At 38.8% G+C, this 10,882-nt stretch overlaps 2 protein-coding genes across 3 annotated transcripts; both read right to left on the reverse strand.

Moving 5' to 3' along the window:
• Positions 1-326: 326 nt before the first annotated feature.
• Positions 327-4,652, reverse strand: LOC110154975 (growth arrest and DNA damage-inducible protein GADD45 beta-like). Of its 2 annotated transcripts, none has more exons than XM_055161720.1 (4): positions 2,970-4,652; positions 2,100-2,201; positions 1,785-2,001; positions 327-1,125 (listed from the first exon to the last, which is right to left on the reverse strand). In XM_055161720.1, the coding sequence occupies exons 1-4, from the start codon at positions 3,002-3,004 to the stop codon at positions 1,021-1,023; spliced, it is 459 nt and encodes a 152-aa protein (XP_055017695.1). In that variant the 5' UTR covers positions 3,005-4,652; the 3' UTR covers positions 327-1,020. The 2 variants fall into 2 exon arrangements, with proteins under 2 accessions (XP_055017695.1, XP_020774685.1); XM_020919026.2 differs by lacking the exon at positions 2,970-4,652 and adding an exon at positions 2,706-2,957.
• Positions 4,653-4,802: 150 nt separating this feature from the next.
• On the reverse strand, positions 4,803-10,433 carry LOC110154996 (interferon-induced protein 44-like). Its single transcript, XM_055161952.1, has 8 exons — positions 10,301-10,433; positions 9,666-10,166; positions 8,273-8,324; positions 6,833-7,028; positions 6,486-6,638; positions 5,548-5,719; positions 5,369-5,469; positions 4,803-5,030 (listed from the first exon to the last, which is right to left on the reverse strand). Exons 2-8 carry the CDS (start codon positions 10,144-10,146, stop codon positions 4,821-4,823), a joined length of 1,365 nt encoding a protein of 454 aa, XP_055017927.1. The 5' UTR covers positions 10,147-10,166; positions 10,301-10,433; the 3' UTR covers positions 4,803-4,820.
• Positions 10,434-10,882: the final 449 nt, after the last annotated feature.

Here is a 10,882-nt window from a genome sequence, read left to right on the forward strand (position 1 = left end):
CTGATTTCATTTTGGGGGTGATCCGGAAGAAATCCTGGATTCTGGATCACTTTGAAATTTTAGTTAACATTGTGGTAAATGGGGCCAAAAATTTTGTTTCTCAATATCTCGGTTAATTATTGACCAAACCCCATGAAATTTGACTCAGGGATGGACAATGGGATCCTCTTTCATATTCCAAAGGCTGATCCGGATCTGATCCAGAAGACTGATTTTATCGCAATTTATATAAAAAATGGGGGTAGTCCTTGGCGGAGGTCTGCGCTCTCTGAGTGCTTTTCTAGTTTTAGAATAGAGATGGACTACACTGAGACTAGATATTTAAGAAAAGAATAATTTATTGACTTTTAAGCACAGAATAAATAACTATGAAAATGTTTTACAAATAATCAATAAATTAAGTTCAAGTTGTGTTTTACAGTAGGTAGTCTTCTCCAAATGAGGCACATTATAATAACATTATTAAATAAAAGTCCTTTTTTGCATGTCATTCTTGCAGTCTCATGCTCATTGTTCAACATTATATTTCAGTTTGCAGCCTTGCACAGGTCCACTCTGCACGCCCAGTCTTTGCTAAATAAAGACACAATTGTACATGCATACCACGCATTCACTAACTAACACTCACACACACACACCTTCTTTTTCTTCTCGTCTTTCCAAACAGCTTTCCCGACTCAACCCAAAGGAATTCTACAATGGCGAAACTATGTCCGACATTCCTGGGTGCTCCGCTGGCTGGCTGCACTAGTCTGGCCTGGTCCGGGGTGTGACTCCAATCCTGCAGCATTACTCCAATGTTTTGAATAATGCCACACACCCAAAAACACCAACGATTTCTGCAGAACGAGAATCTCCAACTTACATTTCCTGTAAGTCTTGTTTCCCGTTTGCTTGCCCTTATCACAGTCAGTGCCACCTAAGGCCATCACTGCAGCTTTCTTTGAAGACTTGAGTTAATCATCTATCTGTATTAGATGCAGATTTGTGGGGTTTCTCTGGTTTTGTGAACTGAAGTTGTCAGCGTTCTTGCAGGGCCAATTCGGGAATCCACTGGTTCATTTTTCGGCTTTCTTGGCAGTACGTTCCCACCTCCTGTAGTCTGCAGTGGTCAGCTTGGGGATTCTGAAATGGAAAAATACATTGCAAGAATTAATATTTAGCTTTTTGGACAGCAATACATGTAAAAGTAGTTCTAGCAGTAGTAGTAGCAGTTTTAGTTATGGTAGTAGTAGTTTCTGCAGTATAGTGAGAGGATTATAGCAGATGGTAGACGAAATAGCCATTTTAGTGGAAAAGTAGTAGTCATAGTACTGGTAACATGTCAACCATATAAAAAGTATTGTCTATTAGTAACAATAGCAGTAGGTAAATAGTAGTAGAACTAGTGGTTTTAGTAGTAGTGCATTAGAAGCAGTAGTGGAAAAGTAGTCATAGTATTGGTAACATGTTAACCATAAAATTATTGTCTAATAATAGCAGCAGTAGTAGCAGTAGTTGTAGTAGTCAAAATGTAGTAGTAACAGTCTTGTACAATATATAGAATGTAGAATAGTAGTAGAAGTAGTAGTGATAGTAATTATAATTGTTGTTTTAGTAGTTGTGGCATGTTAACCTTGCAAAGTAGGACAATTATTAATGTAAGTAGTAGTTGTAGTAATAATAATAACAGCAGTACTATCCATTGTGTGCACTATAGGTCATATGCATTCAGATATTGCAGTGATTTGTACTATATATTGTGGAATAATAGGTCTAATTAGCAGTAGAGTAAAAGGACTTACAGTGACCAGCATGCAGTGAAAATCTCCATGCTCTTCCAGGTTCTTGTTGGTCTCCTCGCCCCGCAGCAGCTGTTGTAACCGCCGAACCCCGGAAACTCGGAGGATGGTGATGCCATTGTCACAGCAGAAGGCCTGGAGCAGTGTGAAGTGAATTTGTAACGCAACATCTTCCTCATTATCCACCGCCAGGACACACAGGACCACACTGTCAGGGTCACTGCAAAGAAAAGGCAAATTGGGTTAGGTCACATTATCACAGGGATGTTGTAAAGTCTTAGGAGAAGCACATGTTAGAGGAGGAGGCCCATTACTTACGCAATAAGGAGTTTAGCCGATTCGTAGATGCCAACTGTGAGGCAATCCTGCTTTTGAGCTGTGACCAGGAGCTCCTCCAAGGCGAGACCTGCTGAGAGCATTCTGAAAAAAGAGAAAGAAACTGTTTATAGCAGTTACACAACATGCAATGGGAAATTCAGGACCACAGTAATACATGAACAGAAAAGTAAAAAAAAAAAAGGTAGGCAGTTTTAAAATGCATTATTAATATTCTACATCATTGCAAAGAAAGTAAGTGGCTATTGACACTAAAAAGGAAACTGGGATTTGAATTTTACTGCATCTTACAATCTGCAATCTTACTTCTAATGCATGCAGTTTTCCACATAAAAAGTGTCTTAGCATTCACTGACATTTACAGTATAGTGAGTTGTGATGTAAACCAGCTTGTGTTGTGCAAGAAACAATTCTGTAGTAGCCTATTGCATTACTATTTGGAGCTCATTTAGTGTGGATTCCTAATGTCCAAAGACTATCCATGCATACTTTGCAAATCAGCATTCCACTCTATGCACAGTGTATGCAGAGGTCAAAGGGCATTTCTAGCTGTGCACCCACATGCTATGAAGTCGTGCGTAATCTTACCTGTTCGCTACCACGTCGGATCCAAAGTTATCCTCGGGAATCATGTTTGCAAAATGTAAACAATCCAAGAAATGTTCGATAAAATGAGAAAAGTTATATTCCCGGTGGAGCAGTGAAGACTAGACAGCATGTGTTTCTGCCTGTGAGTTGCAAGAGAAGCTTTTATACCCAGAGAGACCGAAAGGGCGGCACCGAAACCAGCGCCGCGTTTCGATTGGCCCTCTCTCTTTCTTTCTGTCATGTGCTGCAACTGAGTGAACTTACTTTACACAACAAAGCGCTGGCATTAGGCTTGTCATCGCAGCCAGCGTGGCGTTATGGCATTTATGTCACCTTACAAAGCAACCACGTGCTCAATTCCCACGATAAAACATATAAAGAAGGAGGACATAAAGAAGAGGATAGTTAGTGTAAAATTGTGTAGTGTTCTTCGCTGTAAAGTAATATTTTGTCAATGTTGTGCAAAAGACTTGAAGACTGACATCTGCTGGGAATCAAAGGATATGCAACTCATGTTAGATCAAGCATCAGGTACTATAAGTCAGAACAAAGAGTAAATAAATGAATCACATGCCCCGAAATGAAAAAAATAAATACACAAATAAAGAAAAATAATAAAATGTATTAATTAATTAATTAATTAAAAGATAAAGTAATCAAAATAAATGATGCACGTGAACTATAGCACAGTAATTTTATCTATGAGATTGCATTGTCTGTCGCTTCCTGTAGTAACCCTTGCACATGCCCTAACATGTCTATATACTTTCACTCTCCTATTATCTGCTGTAGTTTTTCTTATAGCTTTTGTTACATTTGACATGCCCGCGTACTGACCACATACTGATACTAAATGGAAATAAAAACAAACAAAAAAAGAGGATAATTGGCAAAAAATATAATAATGCAATATAATAAAAAGCAAATATCAGGCATGACATTTGGCAATTGGAAGAACTAGTTTATGTGACAAAAAATGCAATATTGTAATGACAAAGAAAGTCTATTTGTAAAGCAGCCTATAGGAGCAGCAAATTAATATCTTACTAACTGTTCGTTTCTTCATTTTTCTATTGACCTAATGCCATGACAATAACGGATACATTTATTAAAACCTAATTATACAATGTAAAGAATATTCTCGACATTTACACAGTTGTGCAACCAAGTCAAGTTCAATGAGAAAAGGTTATGACTGCCCTCTAGTGGTTATTTCTAACAATAAGCCAAAACTAAAATAAAACTTGTGAAATGTGTGAAAATCCTTAATTATTTAAGATGGTTTTACCTAAAAAGCCTGATTAAAATGACCACCAATTTAAATGTACTTTAAGTATTCATTTATTAACCCTTGGAGTGTAAAAAAATTGTGCTCCTTGTGAAGTTGAGCCTCTGCTGCCTGGACTACTCTAATTATAGGTGGTATTATGGACAGATGAAAATCGAATTTTTGATCTTGCCTACACTTTTTGGAGGGTAAATATATAGAAGAAAGCGATGCTGGGAGGTGCAAACTACAGTAGATGAACATCTGTTGTGTCTATACAATTACCATCTTAAGCTTAAGACGGTATCACTAAAATATACATTTCTGGATTGTTAGAAAGTTATGGCCATTATTACAAAGGTATGCAAGAATATGAATAAATTTGGATTTAATTTAGATTTCTTGCCACATTTAGTCTTACTTGTTTGTGCAGTTGATATACACATTAGATTATCCCTGGGAAAGATTGATTTTACTGGAGATATTAACGTCATAGATTTCCCCTAACATTTTACATCAAGGAAGGATCCTGATAGTTCCAATTTATCAGATGATTGGTAAAAGAGAATAAATGAAGACAAAAACACATAAATCAAATAGTAATACACCAATTCTGCTGTGATTATCAAAAAACCTAACAAACAAAGTGTTTAAAATGCTATTAAGGCAGAGCAGGGACAAGCTACAAGTTTTTTATGTTATTCACCATGCAAAATTTAAATGAACGAACCATTGCTTCACCTTTCAGCCAACTTTACAGCACTCAGTTGATACTTAACAGCTCAGACTTAGGGACTGCTCTGTGCTAGATAAACTTGAAAAAACGTAAACCCATTTTAATAATCTGTTTATTCAACATAGAGCTCTGATACGTCGGTTTCTTCCTGGTCGTCAGGCAGCAGGTTTTCAAAGAAACCATCTGCATAGTCTAACATGAGCTTCACCGCAGACAGCAGCAGGATGTCCACCTCCAGGTTCAGCTCCATCTCTGTGCAGTAGTTTTTCACTGGCACAATGCAAGACAGAGGGATGCCAAAAGACTCACTCACTTCTCGAGCCTTTAGGAACAAAGAATTTGACTATTAGGTCCCATTTTATATAAAACGTATTCCAACAGCAGCTGCAGTTAGACTCAAAATCTGGTAAAAGACTCAGGAGGACCATAAATGAGTGAGTGTACTTAATTAATCTCTTTTTATCCACCATCTGATAAAAGGAAATATCAGGCTCATGAACATGCACAAAAGTATCAATAGAAAGCTATAACCCACTTATTTTCAGTCAAATCAACCATTCCAAGAAGAAGCTGGTCCAGTTTATACTCCAAGTCCACAAATAAAAAATTTAAATAATTCACCAAATTACAAACCACAGAACTGTCTGTAGCACAACTTACTTTCTTTTGGATGTAAACGCTGTGGTAGACGTTCTTTAAGTCTCTCTCCACTAGAGGGCAAGCTTCATCTATTTTGGTCATTAGCAGAATCTGGGGAACACCTATAACAGTGCAAACTGTTATTAAGGTATGATCACCATAATATTGAAACTACTCACAGCTTTATGAGAGCAGCTTACCCAGTTGATTGGCTTTCTTTCGGATGGTGCGGAACTTGTCCAGCATCTTCTGATCCATCAGGGACACTCTGCTCACGTCGACCACATAAACCATACAGTGAATCTTGTCTTTGAGAGTCACATGTTTTCTGTAGCCAGGAGTCCCCTCCTGGAGCGATGCGGAAGGATTGAACTACAGAGGAAGAAAGTAGGCTGATTGAAGCTCAGCTACTACCACTGAGCTAGTCACAAAAAGCATGTTATGATAAGAACTTGAGTTGACTTGTCAAATCCTGGCAGATATTTAGATATTACATTTTTGCAGTAAGATAAACTAAAGGCTTTTCACAATATATGTGGCAGTAAATGTGTTAGAAGACCTTCCAGATGAACTACACAAAGGATTATTTGATTGTGTGAAATGAACTGTCTGTTTTTCTCATATCCATCGAGACAATGCAAGGGGCTAGGAATGAACATTTGAGATTCGGGTTTTTACACAATATATAACAGTAAATGTGGCAGAAGACCTTCCAGGGGAAAGACTCCAAGATCTTCCAGAGGAAATATTTTGAGGGAATGAACCATGACATCACCAATTGAAACAACAGAGTGAAGTGAGAGTGAGGCCTTTCCTGTTGTGTACACCTACTTCCACCCTGGACACTGCTGTGCTGTTGGCTCTTCCTGTCAGCACAGATCTACTGACCCTCCCTGGCCAGTCCTCCTGTTAAACTACACTGAAACCTTTGACTCAGACACAAAGGCTATGGAGAAGTGCAGCAAAATTTGAATTTCCCTCATGATCAATAAAGTATCTCTCTCTCATTCTCATATACAACTCATTCATATTTGGTGTGTATTTTGTGGTAATTTTAATGCTTGTGTGGCCTCAGAGAGGGCAACATCAAGGTCAGATGTGTACATGTAGCAAATAAACCGCAATGTCATGTTAGTACCTGATAGCGATCCTGAACATGTCCTTTGCAGATGTTGATAATGTCACCTGGATCTAAACCTGAATCATCGCCATGCTCCAGCCCCATCGTGTCACACAGAATCAGGGGAACAAGGGACCCTCTTTTACCCACCTTTATGGTGTAGGTGCGAAACTGCCAAAAAAAGTAAAAAAAAAAAAAAAATGTAAATACCATCAAATAGACTTACAATTGTAGCATTATTCAAACCTGTAGGGTATACACACACACACACAAATTTTTTTTTTCAGTCAAAGACCCTGATCTTTACAGTTGGGGTCAAGCACAACTCCTAGCTCTTGTTGCTCTCTCACAGACTTTGTAGTTACCTGAACAGTCACGCTCTTCCCTGCCGTCCCTGCGATGGCCTGGGACGTTATGTTGCCTCTGAACACTGAGTTGATAGAGTTGAAGAAGCTGGATTTTCCTGCTCCGACTGGTCCCACCATTAGCACCCGTGCCTCCTTTAAACCCCCCACATCTGGACAATATGACAGGATCTGCTTCTTCAGCAACTCCCTTTTACTGTGAGAAACATAAGTAAGTTACATTTACTTACAAAGATCACCTCACAAGGTGTTTAATAGATACAAATATTAATATTCATATTAATAAAAATTGATAAAATGCAGAAACATAAGATGCAGTGCAGTGAGAAAAACATTTACAAAAATCAAATAAAACCCCAAAGGGCAATTAAAACATATCAGTAAATTCAAGTCTATAGGTGAGTCTTTAAATTACTATTAAATTACTCAAGCTTAGCATGGACCACAATTATGACTTGACGGCTCAAGACACTGAAGAAGGATGAAGTGAACTTGAACCATACACCGATCAAGAATCAAGACCAAAAAGGAAAAAAGATGACAACCCTGCAAAGGAAGGCACAGTCAACGCCATCCTCCAAGCTGACCCAGAATACAGATGAGTAAACCCAGAGTTTCATATGTTTTGAAAAAAAAAAAAGAAAGAAAAGAAAGCAAATGCAACCCTGAAGAGTGCTTCCTGCTAGAAGAGGAGATGACAATGTGCAGGAGACGGTGATTGGGATCCTGACTCGCACAGACAAAGGGACGACAAACTTCACAATAATTAGCAAGTAGCGGTATGTGTTATTTTTAAGTTACACTAGGATTCAAAGATCAATATAATTAGTTAGCTAACTTTAAGTTGTAGTTAGTATCATGGACTGTTTGTCTTAAAAAGACAAATGGGCACGTGCCAATTCTGTTCATTTCTCATTCTGAGAAAACTTTATCATGAGTATTGTCTCTTCAGAGCACTGATCAATGCTTGTCTTTTGTTATTTAATATGTATACGAATCCTCGTGTTCACTTCACATACAAAAAATGGAATTAGGGGACACATACTAAGACAAATTTTAAACAAAGGGTAAGAAGGAGCTCAAATTATGGGTGCAATTTTGAAAAAAAATCTTCAGTGCTTGACGTATGAGCAGTAGTGAGGTGACTCATATGCGACATCACCATACTGTCCTAAAGTTACCTCACAAACTCTCTAATCCAGCATTATAGTACACACCTAAATTGTTGATGTTGTCATTTGTTTATGTTCCCAATGTCAATGTCCAAACCTAAAACGCAGCACATGCAGCCAATCATGAATAAGTGGTACTGCAGCCTTTGTACCTCAGTGGGTGAATTCTGGGGGTTTTGAGTTTTAAAATGAGGTATGGCCTGCCCACATTCTGAGAATGAGAAAAAAACTAAAACAAATGCAGAATGTTTCCGTGTATAGTACCTACTCTTCATTCCATTCAACATTCCTCCAGGGTTTGTCCAGGGCTCCCTCCAATTCTGCAAATGACAAAATATAGAGATTTTTCAATTTGTGATGTAATATTATAATTTGGAGTTATAATTTGATGAGTATGATAAAATAAGTATGATAATCTGAACAAAAAAGAGTGGGCCTCATTCATGAATCTTTTCTTTCAAAAGATCGTAACTTCCACACGTGTCTGCTGCTCGTGCGCTGTGCTACTGCGCTTTTTACGCTCCGTTACGCTTTGGTGTGAATTTGGGGTTACGCATCCAAATTCCTTCTTAAGTGGCAGTTGCCACTACTACCCAGCTACAAACACCTCCACATTCATTTACAATTAATTTACTAAGAAAATTAATATGCTAACGTTTTTTGAACATCCAAATATGGCCAATATGGGTTTGGTATTGTGACACGTCAAAGCGCGAGGGAGAGAGTGAACGAGGAAGTCAGGTGGAGCGTCTGCATATTACGACTGTTTAACAACTTCAGCAGCGATTTCAAATGTCCAAACTCACAAGAACACACACTGAGGTAATAGTTAACTCATAAACTTATTGAACTAAGCGGCCGCTTTCGTCGTATTTATGGCGCTTTCCGTGAGGGCGTATACCTGCGGTAAACAGCGAGGAAGGAGGGCCGGGGTAGAGTGCGCTCCGGTCACGAGAGGTGATAGGGGTGATGGGGGTGTTGAGTCTAGCGCGGTGACCAGGCGCAGGGCTGTAAGAGTGGCCTAACTGTGTCCCATATGTAGAGCACTGGGGCTGGGGCTGAGGCTCACTGCAGCCTGGAGAAAGTCTGTTAGACCCAATAGACACATGCTGTATAACACTCCTCATAAATGTTAATGGATCAGAGTCATGTATTTATAAGAACTCATTTAAGAAAATATATAACTTTCAATCATGGAGGAATTAGATTTTTTAGTTGATTATCAGAGTGATAAAACAATATTTTTTTTGTTCTTACAAGTGCTCCTCACTGTTCATAGAATTTGTTCTTCCAGATTTTCAGTTAAGAAAAAAGTTTCGTGAATGCCAAAAAATGTTCATGAGAAGGCCTTAAGTACAAATTTGTTCGTAAGAACGTTTCATGAATGAGGCCCAGTGTTTTTTTCTTCCTATATTTATAAAGGAGGAGTTTGTATCATCTCTGTGTGAAACCTGACCTTGAATGCTGTTTTAAACTGATAAACATGGTCAACTTTATGACCTGCTTTCACTGCCTCCCCCAATTTGCTTCTGAGGATTTAACCTCTAGCAGTAAAATTATGTTTTTTCTACCCATGTTAAGACCAAGACCCACAATTTGAAAGCATGTGTCTTTCTAAAGAAAAGTTAAAGTTAAAATACAAAATGGAAATTATTACAAACCTTCAACTCGATACACTTCAAACTCAGTCAAAGCCATGTCGTTCCCGTGCAACTCAGCTGGATTGAAGGTAAATGCCGCCCCTCCTGAATTTGTGACTGCAGCTGAATTATTATATAAAAACAGTAAAGGATAAAAGTATGGACCAGTGTTTCCATCTAAAAAGGCATTCTGACCAGCGTTTACGCCGACCCGGATTGGCTGAGGTCTGTCTGGACTGATGCTGTACAGAAATGCACGCTCATCAACGATATTTTGGTTACTTTGAGCATAGTCCTTAGAGGTGTATGCTCCATAGACAAACCCAGAGTTGTTGTAAGCCACACAGATGGTGGGGCCCTGTATGTCACAGCGAAAGTGGAACTGATTTGCAGCAAAACCATGGACAGAGGCCTTGTACAGCAAGTGCAGCTGAGCATGGTTGAACAGAGAGAGGAGCTTCTTTCTCTGGTCGTTAGTTAGACTGGAGATGATGGCAGACATGATGGACAGGGTGGAGTAAGCTGTACGAAGAGAGATCATATTTAAGGTGGTAAAAGATAATTGCCCCATCATAACCCACAGCAAGCAGGTCATTATAAAATAACATACATTTCATCTTAAAATAGCATAATCACCTCACAAAATACAGATTTACCTGTAAATAATCCCTCGTCTCTATGTGCTGCAGTAGCTCAGACAAACTATACGGTATGGTATGGTACAGTATTCAGTATTAAGGAGTGTCTTGTCCAGCCCTCTCCACATTATTGTTTCAGGAAACAAAACTGAAAGTAGTAAACGACACGGGCGGATTGGCAATCTGTGCGTTCGGCCGTACTAACAGTAGAGGGCGCTAATACGAAAAGCATAAATTGCATAGGCCTAACAGGCGACAGACTCAGTATAAACGACGGGTTTTGCTAAGAATTTTAGGATTATTCCAGATAGGTGTCAGTTTTGAAGGGCCAAGGTTTGAGTAAGTGAATTTATGAAATTTCCATCAGACTGTCAAGAGCTGAGGATTTTGTTGTATATTTAAAACGGGTTGGATTTAATTTATTGAAATGGGATGTCTGAAAGTGAGATATTTTGGCTAATATAGGCTACATTTGTTCCAGGTCTACCGAGTGTTACCTGAATGAAGGGGGTGAGTCAATCTTAGGATGAATTAAAGTTGACTGGGGAAGAAGTACTGGTAAAAATTGGAGCTTCTAGTTCTCCTTGTGTTTTAAGTTGT

Source organism: Boleophthalmus pectinirostris, unplaced genomic scaffold, assembly GCF_026225935.1.
Source record: "Boleophthalmus pectinirostris isolate CB_2022bp ecotype Guang Dong unplaced genomic scaffold, ASM2622593v1 HiC_scaffold_10, whole genome shotgun sequence".
Lineage (NCBI taxonomy): Eukaryota > Metazoa > Chordata > Actinopteri > Gobiiformes > Gobiidae > Boleophthalmus > Boleophthalmus pectinirostris.

Bases quoted from the DNA above. Each gene is read 5' to 3' on its own strand.
- LOC110154975 (XM_020919026.2), bottom strand. From the start codon at position 2,749: ATGATTCCCGAGGATAACTTTGGATCCGACGTGGTAGCGAACAG. The intron at 2,202-2,705 runs GTAAGATTACGC...CTCTTTTTTCAG, and splicing joins TCCGACGTGGTAGCGAACAG to AATGCTCTCAGCAGGTCTCG. The intron at 2,002-2,099 runs GTAAGTAATGGG...TTTTCTTTGCAG, and splicing joins TCGGCTAAACTCCTTATTGC to TGACCCTGACAGTGTGGTCC.
- LOC110154996 (XM_055161952.1), bottom strand. From the start codon at position 10,146: ATGTCTGCCATCATCTCCAGTCTAACTAACGACCAGAGAAAGAAGCTC. The intron at 8,325-9,665 runs GTTTGTAATAAT...TGTCATTTGCAG, and splicing joins TGAAGTGTATCGAGTTGAAG to AATTGGAGGGAGCCCTGGAC. The intron at 5,720-6,485 runs GTACTAACATGA...CTTCCTCTGTAG, and splicing joins ATGTTCAGGATCGCTATCAG to TTCAATCCTTCCGCATCGCT.